The 17,611-nt window shown below is 47.1% G+C and overlaps 1 protein-coding gene across 3 annotated transcripts in view; it reads left to right on the top strand.

The window, feature by feature from the left end:
- The first annotated feature begins 1,088 nt into the window (after positions 1 to 1,088).
- PAMR1 (peptidase domain containing associated with muscle regeneration 1) overlaps positions 1,089 to 17,611 on the top strand; it is a 54,771-nt gene continuing 38,248 nt past the window's right edge. Inside the window, exons 1-3 of one of the 3 annotated variants that reach the window (XM_083838429.1) lie at positions 1,089 to 1,674; positions 12,922 to 13,098; positions 13,833 to 13,961. In XM_083838429.1, coding sequence (XP_083694555.1) covers positions 1,602 to 1,674; positions 12,922 to 13,098; positions 13,833 to 13,961 — 379 coding nt within the window. In that variant the 5' untranslated portion in view covers positions 1,089 to 1,601. Of the gene's footprint in view, positions 1,675 to 1,721; positions 2,517 to 12,921; positions 13,099 to 13,832; positions 13,962 to 17,611 lie in introns of those variants that run through there. The other 2 variants (XM_083838431.1, XM_083838430.1) reach the window with 2 other exon arrangements.

The following is a 17,611-nucleotide window of genomic DNA, read 5'->3' on the forward strand; positions in this document are numbered from 1 at the left end:
GCCAAAGTAGGTGGCTGTGCCCTGAAGGAAATTTGCAGTTAGCATCAGTTCCACTGCCATGCAGTAAATCAAATGGCAGCTAAGTGCAAAATGAACTTTAAATACTATGTACTGAGTAGAGCTGTGTGCTGTAATCGTCAAAATCTTGGCATCTGTCTCATGTCTTCTTACATCAGCAATCTCAGTGGGTATGTTTGCATCCGTGTTAAGAGATTTAGAGAAAAAGATGGTCATGAACACATCAGTATTGTTTTATACGGAAGGTGCACAGATACTACAAAGACTGTTCACAGTTAAAAGTCTATAGGTTGTTAGACAAGGATAACCTAAGGAGATGTCTGGATAAAGGAATTCATCCCATGAAAGACCACCTGAAGGCGTAATGGATTTTCCACTGCAGTAAATTACTCAAGGTTTCCATTGGCTACTGCTTGCAAATTTTTGAGGTTGCTCAACATGCCTAAGAGCTTTACAAACAGCTGAAGGTATTTGTAAAAACCTTTGAGATACTTGGGTTTCTACTCTGCAGAAAATGCCAATTTTTACCCTTCACATTTTGAAAATGATCTACATTTTGAAAATTCACTACAGATGTGAAATTGAGGAAATCTGATGTAGAACCATGAAATATTTCCCTTGGATAGTATTGATACATTTTGCAAGAAGAATATTAGGAAAAATGAAGTATACGGCTATTAAATATGAGCTGAAGACAGGTAAAATCAGTAGCATGTACTAATAGAAAAGGCAAACCAAAACATGACGCAAAGATAAAATCAAAATGCAATGGTGTCCTTTGTTTGGATTGAACATTTCCTCAATATCAACATGTTCCGACAAAACATTTCAATTTTGCCAAAGTTGCATTTTCTGGCAGAACGGAGTCCGTAAAAAGCTTCTGACTAGCTCAAGCGCTTGTATTCCAAGTGATTCCTTTTGTGTTTTGCGGTTTTCATCCACTGTGGAGGGAGCGAACACTTCGTGAGCCCCATTCATTCATCTGGCCTGCCATAAAAAAGCACGTCTATTTTAAGTGCGTTGTAAAATGGCACATGTCACTTAGCCGGGCTGTCCAGTCACAGGACGGTGGGCCAGGAATCCCCTTCCACACCCACCCCACGCCCAGCCCGGCGGCAAGGGCAGCACCCTGGGGACACATCGGCCCTGCACACCCAGAGGGAGCACGTACCAAGTGCCTCCTTCTGGAGACTTCTGTAACTTCAACTCACCACAGCAACAGGGATGACTCATGAATAGAAAGTTATATTTCTGTTTCTCCCCCCTTTACTATATCTTTCTTTCCGAGATGAAAATCGCTATCTCAGAGCTGAGCAGTGCGAGACAACAAACCCATCACAAAAGGGATCGCCTGCCAGAGTCCAGAAAGGGTTAAGGCAGCAGTTGGAGAGGTTTGGGGTGACGTCGTGCTTCTGGACGCCTGAGAAGTCTCTTGAAGGTAGTTCCCCTCTGGTGAGGATGGGAGCGAGCCGAGGTCTGAAATCCGAGATCCCTCGCAGCCTGGAGCTGGTGAGGTCCCAGTAAAAGCTGTTTGCCTGCTTTCCCTTGCTGAGCAGTCACACCGCTGCACCGGCCTGGCCAGTATGGAGCGAGCCCTCTGGACACACATAGGACTGACCCTCCTCCAGCTCCTGCTCATCTCCTGCTTGCCGAGAGGTACCGTAAGTCAGCGTCTGCGTTCCCGGCACGGCCAGATCAGTCCCATTCCTTCAGTGTGGTCAGAGGGGTTTGAGCTCACGGGCTGTCATGGGCAGTGGAGAGATCTGCAGGGATGGTAATAATAGAAAGAAGGGGCTCTGCTTTATTTATTCCTTTCTCGCCAGCACAGAGCATGTGTGGGGGGAGGTCTGCCCAGGGATGATTTCCAGGCAAAGTTAATAGCCTTAAAGAGAAACAACTGGCTGGATTTGTTTGCCAATGGCCATCAAGAAAAGGGTATGCAATCACTTCACTTACTACTGCTTTATTTTCTCAACACTCAGTGCTAAGGAAATGATGATAAAAAGAGGCATTTAAGTCTCCGAATTGTAAAGCGTAATTTGTTTAGTTTGGCAAGACAGAAACTTTCCTCTCCAGCCCCAACACCAAGAATGAAGGCAAGGGAGGAAAAAAGTGAAGGAAAAAAAGAAAACAAAAGCCACACATTGTTTCCGATCTGGGCTTTAGTTCTGCCAATATTATTCTTTCGAAGGGGAAGCCTCGTTAAAGCAGAATGATCTTTTTTATAGCCAAGCCTCGCTCCAGATTCTGCTGAACCAGCATGTTCAGTTTCTTCTTGATAAGGTTAAGCAAAAGGCATTTACTGGTGAGTGCAGATTTGCTGTCGTTGTGGCCACGAACGTGGGCTGCTTACACCTGGAAGCAGCTGAAGCTGCAGATGGCTGTCAGCATCCCGCGGGCTGCCTCCTCAGGAGCCGCAGCGCTGAGCACTGGGAGGTGCAGTGCCCCCGAATCGCCCGACCTTCGAGCCGCTGGGTTGTGGCAACATTAACTGCCAGGTAAGCACCTCGGGGGGACGCATCAGACCAGGGCATGTGCCAGGTATGCAGGCAACCCGATCGTGACGGCTATAAATAATCAGCGTCAAGGACGGGGCTACAGAGCCCGCCTCTCTGGGGGCTGAGGCAGAGGGTCTGCCTCTGTGGTGTCCTTCCCTGCTGGTCCTGGGGGCCCAGGGTGCAGGCGACAGGGAGACTGACCTCCTGTCAAAGACTTCCCCGAGGGGCACCAGCACAAAGCACGGTTTCACTGTCCCACGTGCACCCACTTTTTGTCCCCGCGGCAGCCTGTCCCTCTGCCATGTGCCAGAGCACTCCTAGGCATGGGCAGTGGCTGCCCAGCGGCAGGGTGCTGTGGAGGGGCTTATTGCCCACCTGTTCTCCCCAGCACCAGCTCCTCATGCACCGGGGGCAGTGACTGAAGGGCCTGGGGGTCCCACATTGAGGACAGCCACCCCTCTGCCCTGTCCGTCCTCGCTGTGCCTTTGTGCCCTGTCTCCAGAGGAGTCACTGGCGTCGGTGCTCGCCCTGCACACAGCGGTGGGAGGGGTGCTTGGAGCCAGGGGAAGGATTCAAAAGTGCGGTGCCCTGAGCATGTCAGGGCAGGTTGGAAAATAGCATTTTGCCTCCTCCCCACAGATGTATCCAATTTTTATCCCTATTTATCACACCCAGTTGCACAGGGCCTGCCTCTGGAGTTGGGGGCAGGAGTCAGGGGAGGTCTGGGAGTTGATTTTTGGAATAAACTTGAAGTGCAAGTGACTCATATTTCCTTAAAAATATATGTGTTTGTGTGTGCTCCTGCCTATCTCAACCCTCCCCAATCTCTCCTCCCCTCCCCCTTCGTCCTCTGTCTAGAGAAGTGGAGCCCAGATGCACTCAGATGCATCCAGATGCATTCAATCTTAGCAAATGGGTTACTTCAGTTCACACGTTTAGGTTCCTAGCATGGACAAAGGGGGAGAGATTCGCTTTTTGTTTTGGAGGAAAGCTGGGGTTACTCATGCTCAACCCCGAGGCTACCTCGAGGGGCTCCCAGGAGTCCCGTTAAGCCCTCCGGTGCCCCGTGGTTTGGCTTGTTGCCCCCCCCACCGCAGGGGCATAGGGCCGGCAGCTCGGGGGCACCCTGCGGTCCTTGGCTAGGGCTGAACTACAGCCCCAGGGCAGCTGCGTACAGCTTGAGGTGGAGGCTCAGGGATTTTGCTGCTGTCTGCGTAGGCTGTTTCTATCCAGGCAACGTTAACTGCCAACCTGGTCCAGGTCTGACACCGCTACAGCAAGCAAACACTCAAGACAGGGCCGGCACCACTTCTCCATGGTTAACACAGGCATGTCCCTATGTTATGTTCTCATAGATTTAAATATTACAGCTGTTTCTTTTCTACAGATTCCCAAATATTCTCCCATATCACAGCAGTCTGGCTTTGTTCCCCAGCCCTGTTAACGAAGGCTGGGCTTTCCAACCTCATGCATGCTGCCACTATCTCAAAAGTGCCGCGTTCACACCCTCTCCTGTTCCTTGTCCTGCAGCACAGGAAAAACAAAATCTCTTCCCAATCACACTAGTGTAATTTTCCTGGCCAGAATAAGCTTCTCTATCCCAGAAACAAATCAAGGCCTGCTGGGTAATGTAGCAAACTCAGTTTCTGCCTTATCCTGGCTGTTTTACAGCCCTGTCACAGCCCTTCTTGGATGAACATGCAATGCCACGGTGCCAATAATGAGATCAAAAATGCCGTCTCATAATTACAGAGGAGAAAGTGAAGGACGGGGAGGTTTAGGGCAGACTTCTGCAGGTTGCTTTAGATGCTAAAAACATCCCAGCTCGTGGCATAGATGATGGCCTGTAATTTAAATCCAGCCATGACAAAAAGATACAGAAAGAGGAAGCTGTGGTGTTTTGAGGGCAGGGGGAAGACGCGTGCTGAGGAGTGCGAGGTTTAAACTGGAACAGCATCTGAGATGCGGTGGAGGCGTGTACGCCTGCTGCAGCGCTCCGGGCCTGTGGGCCAACTGGCCTGTCCCCAGAGGGAAGGCAGGGATTATAAGGGCTTTGTACAAGAAAAAGGAGAAAGGAGCAGAGCTGCTACTTGGAGTGTATGGAGTAGAGCTCTGTTTTGTGTGTTACAGCTCACTATCTGGAAGAAAGGGCTGCTGAAATGTAGGAAGAAGCGAAGCGGGACATTTCTAATAAGAAAGAGCACCCTGCCTGAGGCCTACCTGCCGGGCTGCTCCTCAGCAGGGGTAGGGCAGGCGAGGAGGGGCTGCAGGGCGGGCAGGTTTTCTGGAAGGAAAATGGGTAGAACATGAACAACTGGTGGGCATCGCAACTGAGGTGATGTTGGCTGAGGGGTACTGGGACCATCAGGGTTTTGTAGTGTAGATGGCTGAATGGACACTCCTATTTTCACTTAATGCTCTTTATTCATTAACCCACTGCTATAGCTTTTAGATGGGCAACTCCTATACACCACAAAGAGGAAGCACGGTTTTTACCTGGCTTTCCTTTCAGTTACACTGCACTGAGATACTTGATGTTTATTATAGACAAAGCAAAACAAGGCAGTGTGGAGTGAGGTACAAGCTTTGGAAGTCATATGGGAACTCCTGTTAAGGACTTGATGGAGACCTCAAAAATGACTTTTTATTGAAGTAACAATTCTTCTCTCGTTGGAGCAGAGGTGTTGTGGGTTTATGATTTGTTTATCACAGCCCAGTCAAGAGTGGAAGCTTGCAAGTGTAAAAAAGGCACTACTGTAGGAGCATGCTGAAGCAAACCTATGTCCTATTAGGATCAACAGAAATATTTATTTCTGAATTTTATAGCTACATGTTTAGTAAGTGGACCAAGTCAGCTTAGTATAGTAGACCTCACCATGTGTTCACATGCTAGCTTTTTTTATTTTTATTTTTATTTTTATTTTTATTTTTATTTTTATTTTTATTTTTATTTTTATTTTTATTTTTATTTTTATTTTTATTTTTATTTTTATTTTTATTTTTATTTTTATTTTTATTTTTATTTTTATTTTTATTTTTATTTTTATTTTTTTAGTGAGAAAATCTTTCATTTTTTCCCCTCACATTCATGGCTGTGTAAAAGCACACACTAATAGTTAGGAAAGGATGCAAACTGGCTCACTGGGAGAAGCAGTCCGATTATTCAACAATGGTCTGCAATCCATAAATGAAGCACACTGAGTAAAACTAAAACAGGGATGTATTTTAGCTCCTCTTTTAATTAGTCCAGCTGCTAAAAAGAATAATAGGCACATAATTTCCAAAGGGAAGCAAGCTTTTTTAGAGATAGCGTTATTCCCTTTCATCTTCTTAACCTATTAGGAAAACAGGCATCATTTGCACAACAGGTTATCTGAGGGATGAAAAGGTTAGGAATAAAGACCTGCACTTTCCATCGTAATTAAGGGTTTGGGGTTAAACTGTTCTCCAAGTGCACCGGTTAAAACTTCTTAAGGGAACAACTCTCCTCCCTTCTGAGGTCGGTTCCTCTTGGCCTTACTAAGTGGATCCAACATGTTTCTCATTTCCAGTTGAGAAATTCTAGATCTTCTGTGTGCTCAGAGCTCTTCATGTTGTTAATATCCATACACATAACACCTATGGGATAGGAACCAGCTTGCACTGTGGTGCAATGTGAGTAGACTTGAATAAGGAGCAGGATAAAACAACCATGAAAATGAGACAGACATGAAGAGAAAGAAAATGTGTTAGCTTTTACTAGATTTCACCTCTGTCAGATTTATTCTTTCTTTAAATGAGAAACCTTCATTTCAGAATTATTACATGGCTGAACATTTCCTAATAAGAGCCTTAAGAAATTGCTCCTTCAAACTCAGATGCTTGCTTCTTCTGCAGAGGCAGTAATTGTTATTGAGCATCATGATGAAAAAAAAAAAAGGCAATCAAATAAAAGGGGACATACTCTCATTTGTGGAACATGAGCTGTTTGAATAAACACTTTGAAAGTCATCTTCTATGGACTCTAATTTTAGAGATGTATATGTTTGTATCTGCTCTTATTTACAATGCACTTTTAATTTGTATGGCACTTTTCAAAGCAATTTGAAATGATGTTTCTTTGAGTGTAAGTATTGTTACACCAATGTGCTGACGGATAAACTGTGGCATGGGAGGAAAACTCATCTTTTCTATGTAACACAATGGATATGTAGGATAGGAAGTTCCATCAGTTCAGATCAAGGTATGGATGTCCTTTTAAATCACTTTCTTCCATGTTCTGATAAATACATATATACAACAAGGTCCTGAGGTTCTCTCTCTTGTAGAACTGTGGTGAATATTTAGGCTTTTTTCCTTTTTATTTTTTTTCAGGGAGAAATGGAGACTGCAAACTGGCTTTCTGTTGGATCAGTACTCTGATCCCTCTACGTAGCAGCTAATGCCAGCACAAAGATAGGGAGTGGGAATGGGAAGTCAGGGACACAACTGAGGGAGATGTCCCATTGCAGCAGCAGCATGGATTTATATCAGCTTAAAATGACTACAGCCTAAACTAGCCATTCTTCCAAAGAAGTAGAAGACATATAAGTTAATTGCTGTAATTGTGCTTGCTTTAATTCACCTTAGATCCTAGCCATATAATTTTCCTAGCTCCAAGCCCTTTGGAACAGAAATCCCCTTTCTATTTAGTAAGGTATCTATGACAGGAAAATTCACCGTGACAAGAAAAGTGTGCTAAATTTGAAGTTTTAGAGCGATGAACTGTCTGACCCACCCTTGAGGCAGCAACGTGCTTGTGAATCTGCGAATCACCGAAGTTTTAAGCCTGACCTAGTAAGATAAACCAAATTTGAAGCTGGTTTACTTGAATATCCCAAGCTGCAAACTGCAGTTGGTTAGAAGTTCACTAATATGTAGATCACAACTTAATTGTTTCCACACCCTCAAACCTATTAATGTAGAATCCCTAAAGATGAAAGCGAGTAACTCACCACACTGTCCACCACCATCTTACATTTCATCTGCATCCCCATCCCACAAGAATCACTTTTCTTCTTTCCTTATTTTCTTATTATGACTGAAGAACCTTTTACTATTATTCTAATTTCCTTCGCAAGGTCAAATTCAGCTTGGCTTTTGGCAGTCCTCCCTTTATCCCTGAGCTCTAAGACATAGCTTTCTTTGATGATCAGACTTTTTCCATCCCTCATAGGTCTCCCGCTTTTCCCTCAAATGAGAGATTTGGCTGGGCTCATTGCATATCCCATAGGACTCATCACTATCCTTTCCAGCAGGCCTTGAACTGAATAGAACTAGTGCTTTAAGATGGCCTTATCCTTACAGCTATTTTTTCTTACTTGGGTATCCTCTTTGAACTCAGTGGCATAAGAATAAGTAACATATCTCCAGTCTTCAGGGTGAGTGCCAATGGAGCCTTCGCTTATCTTCTAAGGAGACTTCTGCCTTTTCCGAATGGCATGGTAAAAACTGCCCTTTTGGAAGGTTGCATTTCTATACAATTTCAAACAATATTTCTGTCAAACCTCCATCACCATCTTTCCCAAGTACTAATAAAATATTTTATCGTGGGGGTTTCATCACCTCACTTTCTGAGGTCCTGCAGTTTGGAAAAGGATAGTATTTGAGGTTTGGCCAGGACAGAGATGGCTGAGTCACACGTGTGCCCTGACCATGACGGCAACAGGAATAACAGACCCATTTGTGTGAGGGAGATGACAACTTCACTGTCAACTGTTCAAGCTCCTCTTCTGCACACCGGGCTGCCTAGCCTAGGCACATCTTGGCTGAGGACATTGGCACCTCTTGAAAAGGTGAAGCAGAAATAAGAAGCAAATAAGAGAACTCTGGGCCAGATCAAGTGAGGGAAGTGGATGCACCAGGCAAGTTAAATCACAGCTGAATTTTTTGCAACTTTGTGAATGGAGTGCGTGACAGTAGAAACTTGGTAGTCCAGCGGATTAAAATTGTATTTCCCCTTAAAGCTACTAGAGCACCAGGAGTAATCTTCTTCCACTCCTTCCCTGGCTCCTGTGGGTATACGGTACAGAGGCAGGCAGATAAGCACCACTTGTACAAAGGCAAACACAGAGCTGAATCAAAATCAAGAGCAAAGGCTGAACACTTTGCCTTTGCAGTCTTGAGAATCTGTGGAGAAAGCAAGGCCCTGTCTGCACAGGGATGTCAGTAAGCATTAGAGCATCCAGCAGATGAGCTGTGCACTTCATTCTGTGCTGGCTCCTCTGTGGCTGCTCTTCATCTGCTTTCAGCAGCTCAGCTCCCAGTGCAGGCTCAGCCACGACAAGAGCAGGAGTCGGCTCCCTCGAGACACTCCTGCGGCACCTTCTCCTCGCTGTGGCTCATCATCTGCACGCAGGTTTTCATGGAGGAAGCTCAGGGCCTGCCTGTTAGTGGGGACGGCTCCCCAGGGAGAGGAGTCTTTGGCTCCTCCAAATACCCAGCTTAATATTTGAGAGCAGGGGAGGTGGCGGTGTGACTGTGATGAATTGCCTTTGCTGGAACAGCCCTCGGGCTGATGCTGACAACAGGAAGGCCATTTAGAGCCCACAGAAACGTGGGCGCTGCTGGGGAACATCCCCTCCCACTGCTGTCTTGCAGAATCAGTCACTGAAAGCTGCGGGATATGAAACGTGCCCCTGTGCTGTGAGGGCGAGGCAGTCTCACTAGGTGCAGATGTCAGCAAAAAGAATGAACGTGTAGCCATCCAAACCTGGAAACATATGAGAATTACCAGCTAGGTCGCATGTTACTGCTGTGCTTGCCTTTGCACTTTTCCCCCAGGCTGGACTCGAAGCAACAGGAGAAACGTGGCACCGTGTCCTGCCAGGCTGCCGAGCCCAGCGGGCATTCCCCCAGCACCTTCCCCCAGCTGTTTGCCTGCCTTCCCCACACAACTACTTCTTGCTCAGTTTCCGTGGTCTTGAGCTGCCTCCACACGTGCTGTCTATTCCTGGATTTAATGGGCTTTTCTTCCATCATTAAAATCCCATAAATTAATGCGCTGTTTATTTGCTTGTTCTGAGACTTGTTTGTTGATTTCAGCTAAATATTTTGCAGGGCTTGTCAGGCAGCTTCTTCCTGCTTCTTCCAAAATCAGGTCAAACCACTTTCTGGACTATGTTTGACACTGGGAGACACAGCCACTGCCTCCACACCAGCCTGCCTGCTCTGGAGGATTATCAGTTAGGCCCACAATGTACCCTGTGATTGTCGCAGCCGCAGCTGGCCAAGGCCTGGTTTCCAGCATTTCACTCAGTAAAATCTCCCCCTGATCCTCCCTGCCTCAGTCTCTTCTCTTTTGGGGTAATAATGGCCAAGTGTGGCTGCAGGGAGCTACCAGTGGGGACATGGTTACCGTTCCCCAAGTGCACAAGGGGGATAATTCTTCCTCCCTGGGGCCAGGCTGAGCTCAGCAACCCAAACAAATGTTTGTTGCATGTGGGCTGCTCTGTGCATCTCCCTCTTGCATTTCTGAGGGAAAGTGTTCCTTTGCCTTCTGCTCAGCAGTCAGGAGATATATGCGCAACACAAAAGGGATGCTACCATTATTAAAAGGGTACATCGAGTCTTTGCACAAGTTTCCTTAAAAATAACTTCTACAAAACTTCACAATAACAGACTTCATGATTTCTTTGAAGAAAATCCTAGACATGATCACTTAAAAAAAAATAATAAAAAATTCTCAGACCCACAAATTTCCCTGTCAAGGAAAATATGCTGCCCAAACTGCACTACCTGCGAACGTGGAAGGGAATTCAATGGACAGTAAATCAAAAGACAGTCTATTTCTATTGTCTCACTTGAAACAAAGGCAAGAAGTAAGCAAACAGCATTTCTAGGTGACAGTGAATTTATTTTTACAGTTCTTTAAGGGCCAAGATCTGCTTCTCCCATCTTAACACTAAGCATTACCTTAAGCTCAATTTATGCTACCAATAGGCCCACTGAATCCAACAAGAGTGACATTGGCTTTTTGGCCCTGTTGCATACACAAGCTCTACACAGAAAATTAAATATGTTTATGCACACACACACACTCTACACATACAAATACGTGTGTAATATTGTTATAAAATCATAGAATAATTTAGGCTGAAAGGGGGCTCTGGCGGCCGCCTGGTCCAGCCCCTCTCTCAGGGAAGTGCTAACTCGGAAGCCACTTTGTGCTGCCTGCAGCCTTACCTAGCCAGGCTTGGCATTTCTGCACGGATGGAGACACGCCTTGGTCAGCCTTCACAGTTCTCTCTGCCTGTGAACATTTGGATCGTTTTACAGATAGCAACAGATAGCTACAACCCAAATGGATAGAGCCATTTCATTAATGAGCATTGGCAATCTTGAGAGAATTTAGATTTCTAGCTTGAGCTGGAAGACCAAAGGATTTGAAGGAAGCTTTGCAAAAGCTCCTGAGTGTTGGGTAGTTATTTATTGCTCAGGCTTTGGGGATTCTTCCTTCAACAGGGAGCAAGACACCCGCCCCTATACACCACAGAAACAGCTATTTCCAGTCATGTATGATGAGATGGATCAAGCTGAGTGTCAGTTCTAATAAGATATTAGACACGTGTAATCAATTTGCTCTGGAGTCTGAATCAGATACAGATCATAGATAAATGGCTTCATTAGAAGAGAATAATAGCTATAGGTTAAGAAGTCCCAACTTGGCCAAGTTGATTGACTGCTGTTCTGGGAATTAGGAGGCACGGGTTTAATTCCTGGCTCTGCTATTGTTTTTCTCTGGGACCTTGAGCAAAGTCACTTCACCTCTCTTGTGCTTCAGTTTCCCATCTGGAAAAAGCACTTTGTAAAGCATGTCAAGATCTACAGGCACAAGGCTATATAACTGCTAAACACTAAGGTCATCTTGATGCAAGAATTTATTATTGGAATAAAAAAATACAAAATTTTATTTAAAGACAGATGTGGCTCTTTTCTTCTTTTTGGAATGGTTGTGGTTGGGAGGGAGTAGAAGGGTTTTAGCGCAAACAGCAGCCTGGTTTCCAAACTCCAAACTGCAGTAGACTGGGAAAGGTTCAGCTGCGAGGAGCACAAAGGGCTAAATTTCATTTCCCAGCCAAAGGGAAAAAAATGAAGAAACAGTTGGTGGTCCCTTTTTGATGGAGCAAATAAATATCATTAGGGAAAAAGATAAGCTTCCAGGAACTGGGCTTCACGAGCCCGTGGAGAATCAAGTGAGACGGAGCAGCAAGGTTCAGTGGCAGGGAGCTCTGTCTGGCAGACGCGGTAATTCGGTTATGAGGCACAACGACAGCAAAAGCAGCGGTGTGAGAAGGGAGCCAGGTACGGGCACAGGCGGGAGCGCTGCGCCTTAGAGATGTACGGCTGGTTGCGATGGCAATGCAGCTCTGTCACTCAGAGTTTAAAACAAAAGAAAAAAGGATGTTACCTAACCACAATAAGAAAAGAAAAAAGGGGAGGGGAGAGGGAAGAAGAAAGAGAGAGTCTCATTATGTTTCCTTCATGTCTCATCTTTCCAGGCTGCTCTCACACTTCTTACCATCAACCTCCATGAAAGCAGCCGTCAGGTCTGTCAGCTGGCTGAGACATGCTGACAGCAGCGTGCACTCATTAGATTTCAATTTGTAGACTTTAGACAGCACGCTGGCGATGGAAGGTGGGGTCTGCACTTACTGCAGCAGTCTGGAGTCACAACCTGAGGTATCACAGTGCCCTTTCCTAAAAGGGCACTTCTAGCATAGCTTAAATACCAATGTATAAGGTTATGCTAGATAATAAAAAGACATTAATAATGTTATCATATTAGAAATGCCAGACAAAACAAACATTTAAAAATAATGAAAAATCTTGTTTCCTTTGGCAACAAAACTGAGTATAACACTATGTATTTCTGAGTGAAAATAGGGAGTGAAATTGGCTAAAATCCAGCCGTGAAATTGGCCTTTCCTGTCGGACACCCTCATCTTTGACAGCAGCAAATTCACAAGCTGAACAAAACATGCTAGCATAGTTTAAATAATGTACGCTCTATACGAGGCTGTAAGTCAGACTGAGATCTGAAGAAGAGTTTCTCACATGACCTCATCCCCTGTATTTTTTTTTATAATTATTTTTCTCAGTGCTGATGTGGAAGGCCTTGCAGAGAAAAGAATTAAGTGAACATATTCTTACCTCCGCTGTGTTTGCCTCCTCTGGCTGTCCCTGCAAAACTGCCCGTGTGTCCCTTAGACACCCAAGCTGGTATTTGGGATGTGGGTTACCACGTAGTTTGCAATTTTCTACACTGAAGACCCGGGGCCACCTCATGCCATGCATGATCTGACAAATCGCTGAATAATAGATTCTGTCAATCCTTTGCAGAGAGTGGATTATTTCTGTTGTCCCCCCCTTCCCTCCCTGCTTGCAGAGTACACGGTGATCAATGAGAACTGCCCTGGGGCGGAGTGGAACATCATGTGCCGGGAGTGCTGTGAGTATGACCAAATCGAGTGCGTCTGTCCAGGACGGAAAGAAAAAGTGGGCTACACCATTCCCTGCTGCAGGAATGAGGAGAACGAGTGTGACTCCTGCTTAATCCACCCAGGTACGTGTACCACCACGCTGTGCTCACACCAGACCTGTGGCCAGCATGTATGGGCAGCTGTTGAGCAGGAGAGCAGCGAGGGCATGCACATCCCTCAGGGCCTGGGATGGTGCTGGGCCTCCTAAGGAACCCCCCCTGTCACTCTGGTGGCAGCAGCAGTGCACATGGCAATGTAGCACTGCCGCCCAAAAAAACCTCTTCTACCAGAAAAGCTGTCCTCAGGGCTTCTCAGGCAGGTTTGGCAGCTGCCAAAGGGTGATGATGCAGCTGGCTGCCCACCAGGAGTGTTTCATAGGTGCTCAGGGATGATTTGCATCCCCAAGGCGAGAAGGGAGAGATGATGGGTAAGTCTGACTAGCAAGGAGGAGAGGGCAGGGTGACAGGTGAGAGCAGGAGGAGACAGGACCAGGTCAGAAAACGTCAGAATCACTTGGGCTGAGCCCAACCTGCACCAGCATAACATGCTTAGACTCCTGAGAGAGGCATTTACAGCTGAAGCAATGAGATTTAGAGGTTTGGCCAGTGAAACAGAGCGTTTGGCTCCAGATCTCAGAGTCTGAGCTGCCTAGGGCCTGGAGTTGGAGGCTGGGTATGGTTCACAGCGGGGAAGCTGTCAGCGCCACAGCAGTCAATAACGTTGTTGGCATTTATTGTGAAAAACAGAGAGTGGCTGCTCCTCTTTCCTCAGGACAATCCACCTTGGCTTTCTTCTAACACGGTGGCTCTCCTTTCAGGCTGCACCATTTTTGAGAACTGCAAGTCCTGCCGTAACGGCTCCTGGGGAGGGACACTCGACGACTTTTACATCAAGGGGATCTACTGCGCAGAGTGCAGAGCTGGCTGGTACGGAGGGGACTGCATGAGTAAGTGTCCTACACGGGCAGAGGCACGTCAGGGACAGGGAGTGATGGGATGGAGCCAGAGCCATGCTGTGTCTTTCCAGCTGTTCCTGTACCATGACCCCCGCAAAGGGCACAGGCAGGAGAGGACAAACACAACCAGGCACTGAGCAGATGTATAGTGGGGAAAAGTTCTCTCCCAAGGCTCATCTGCTAGGGATTGGCGCGGGCCCCAAGTCATGGGAGTTTACAACCCTACTAAACCCTTTTGTTTTGTTTTGTTTTATTTTAAAACTTCAACTACTGTGACTCTGGAAATCTTGTGTTCTCTGCATTTCTCGGACATATGTCAGCATAACTAATTCTCCAGAGGATTTCAGCAAAGCATAAACATTTACGAGGGCAGCAGCAATGTTACAGAACTTCTCCTCTGTCCTCTTTCAACCCCCGGGCTACAGAACCAGCCCCAAGGAAGTCCCAGCGCTCCCTCCCTCCTTCTCACAGCTCCAACACACTCAGAGGAAGCGCTGGATAACACAGGGTCTTTCAGGCCCTGCTAGCGCTATCTGAAGGTTTTGATTCAAAAACCCTGCCTTCTTGGATTTTGCTAAGTTGTTGGTCCCAGTGCTATCTTTTAATAATGAATTCCATAAGCTAATTGGAGACCGTTTAAGGCATGTATTTCCTTTACCAATTTCCCACGGGTGAAACTACAGCCTTTCACCAACCCTCCCTCAGCTTTTATTGACTGCCTCTTTGTTCGTGTTTCACTGAAAGGGATGAAAGCAGTGTCTGCTTTTCCTACTCTGTTCTGTCCATTATTCTACACACCTTAGGCTTATCTCCCCTTAGTCACAGATGTTAGAGCAACAAGTTAATCTGTCTTCCTATCAAACACAGCCCATGACAATTAAGGAGGTGAAAGCAAACAAAATAAAGTAACTGCTTTAAAAGCAGAATGTAGGGAACCCATTGTTTCTGCAGCAGGGTTAACTCAGCCTTGGTTCTTCAGAAGTTGATAAATTGAGTCCCCTGCAATTTACAGTCTGATTTCTGATAGCACGTTTAAGGCCCTTTTGCTCTGGGTCGATTCTAAAGCTCCCTTGGCACTTAAAAGCAGAGCCAAGAAACGATCATTAGCTCATCTAATCCTTCCCCCTCTGCCTGAGTAGATCGGTTGCCTATGGTGTATTTCAGCCTGCTTGTGCTTTAAAGCAAACACCACCTCACGCTGCAGTCCGTTAGGAGGCTTTAGCAATACCGAAATTTCACAGAGCTTTGTCTGTTAGTGGTTTTCCTACTACTTGGCCTTTTGAGGGCTGCAGTGTGGTGCCGGGAAGGTGCTCTTCTCTGGATGGTTCTGTGTGCTTCAGAGAGACGGGGTGGGGAGCTATGGCTACTGCCCCCCGGCCGCCCGGCAGCGCGGTGCTCTGCCTCCCTCTCGCGGGCCGCGGGCGGCGCTGCCGCGCACAGCGGCGACCCCCGGGCTCCTTCTCCCGGCTCCGGCCGCTCCGGGCTCGGCCGAAGCGGGAGGGCTCCGCCTGGCGCCGGCTCTGCCCGCCCCGGGCCCGGCCCGGCCGGCGGGGCACGGCGAAGCCCGATCCCCGCTCCGCCCGCCCGCCCGCGGCGCCATTTCCCCTCAGGCGGCCGCGCTGCGGTAGCGAGGTGCGGCCGCGGGGTGGCGCCGGGGAGCCCCGGAGGAGCCCGGCCCGGCCCCCCCTTACCGGGGGATGGAGTTAGCTGGGGGCGAGGGCATCGCCTAGTGGGGTGGGTGGCTGGTCTGGTCTGTCGTCCCCTACAAGGCACATCAGAATCTAAAAACGACCCCTCCTGCTGGACCCTTTTCCCTGCACCCAGTCCTCAAGCCTTTCTCAAGCTCTGATGTTCACATCGCTTGAAAAGATGCTCCGGCAGAGCAGAGGAGAAAGTGCTGATACCCACCAGCTCCCTCCCTGTCCGAATGTGGTCCCGGTGATGGCAGTACCTGTACATTTACAGACTGAAAATTACAGTGTCTCATGGAGTAACCAGTCTGCAACGAGCAACAGGTACCAACAGGGTGAGACAAGTGACAGCTGCCTTCTCTGTCTCTGAACACCGGTAGCATTTCTGCTGTCATTCTCCTCTGCTCATCCACTGGAGCTTTGAAGGAGCTCCGCACTGGTGCTGTAGCACTCGAACAGCAGATAGCAAGTTCTCAGTGGAGGTCTCCTCAGGACCTCTACCTTCACAGAGCCGCGGGTCTCTGCGGGCAGGAACTCGGAGGTCTCTTGAATTGTTTTGTTTTCTGTCGGTAACGAGCCTTAGAGGAAATCTCACTGTGGCCCTGAAAGCTGCCTTTTTTCAGGAAAAGGAACGGAACAAGGAAGTTGACAGCCTGCCAAAGTGGATTATTTATTTATTTATTTATTTTGTAAATGAGGCAGAATTTGCCAGCATTTGTGTTTAGGATGTAAATTATTCTTGAGAGCTTTCCAGGTCTCCTGCAGATTTCAGCAAGGGAAAGGATTCCTTTTGATCAACAGATAACTGAACTGTTGGTCTGGGGAGGCAGCCTAACCTCTGCTAGAAGTGCTGGAGATAGAGGAGCACAGATCTGATCGCAAAGGTGCTTTGTGCAGAGGAAGGTGGTAGCAAACCTGAGAATGTTCTTTTGGAAGCAGTCACTGAATGGCTCCTCTTTAGCCTCTGGACCACCTGCTTCGCTGGCCAAACCAACTTCCTTGGCATCTGTGTTCAGAGGGTTCAGGCTGTACCACTGCAAACAGAAAAGTTCATTTAGTATGCCTTGCACACAAGTATCTCTTTGCACCAGTTCTTTGGCTTTCCTTTGTTAAAGGCACAGGAAACTCAAAAGCCCTTCGGGACGAAAGGGAAATTTTCTTTGAGGTGATCCAAGCCCCCTGTCAAACCATCTGAAGATTTCTAGCAGCTTTGTCTCAGGTTGTTTTTGAGGCAGGAGCCAGCGGCAGCACAAGGTCCCGTTCCATGCTGTGGGAAGGAGCATTATCATGTGCACCACAGCAGATCCTGCCGTACTTGCTGAATCGTAATGTGGCTGCTGGGCACAGTCATTAATCCTTGCTTTTTACACAAGGAACTAAGCAAGCCACAGAGAAGGATGAAACACTTGTGAGGAACTCCTCTGAGCAGGATTTCTCTTTCCTTGGGTCCTGCTTAATTAAGGGTAACCGAGGGTAAATGAACAAAGGGTATTTCATTCAAGCAACTCTTTCTTAAGAAGAAAGAGGAGTAATTGACCCTCAGTTTTCACGTCTCCCCATGGACAAGATGCAGCAGGACAGATTTCCAGACACTAAGATCAATGGGAACTGCGGTGCTTTCTACTTCACCAAATCAGGTCACTGTCTCCCTCTTTTCCCAAAGGAAAGAAGGGCCCTGGGGCAAGTGTTAAAACCCACCATTCCCGTAGGGAACATTCATCCTGCATTACTTGTTAAAAATGTAGGATTCAGCTTCAGAATTTATTGCAGGGAACAGGTCTTTATGTTGGACTAAGGAGATAAAAGGAAGTGAGAGACATGCTGTGGAGGCCTGTTGGGTCATTTTTGACCCTTTGGCTTCTCCTAGTTACCTGTGGTGTGGAGCCTATCAGGATCCCCTGGTTCAGCTGTGCTATTAGACTTGATTGCAATTTCTGGCTTACAGTTACA

Source organism: Anser anser, assembly GCF_964211835.1.
Source record: "Anser anser genome assembly, chromosome: 5".
Lineage (NCBI taxonomy): Eukaryota > Metazoa > Chordata > Aves > Anseriformes > Anatidae > Anser > Anser anser.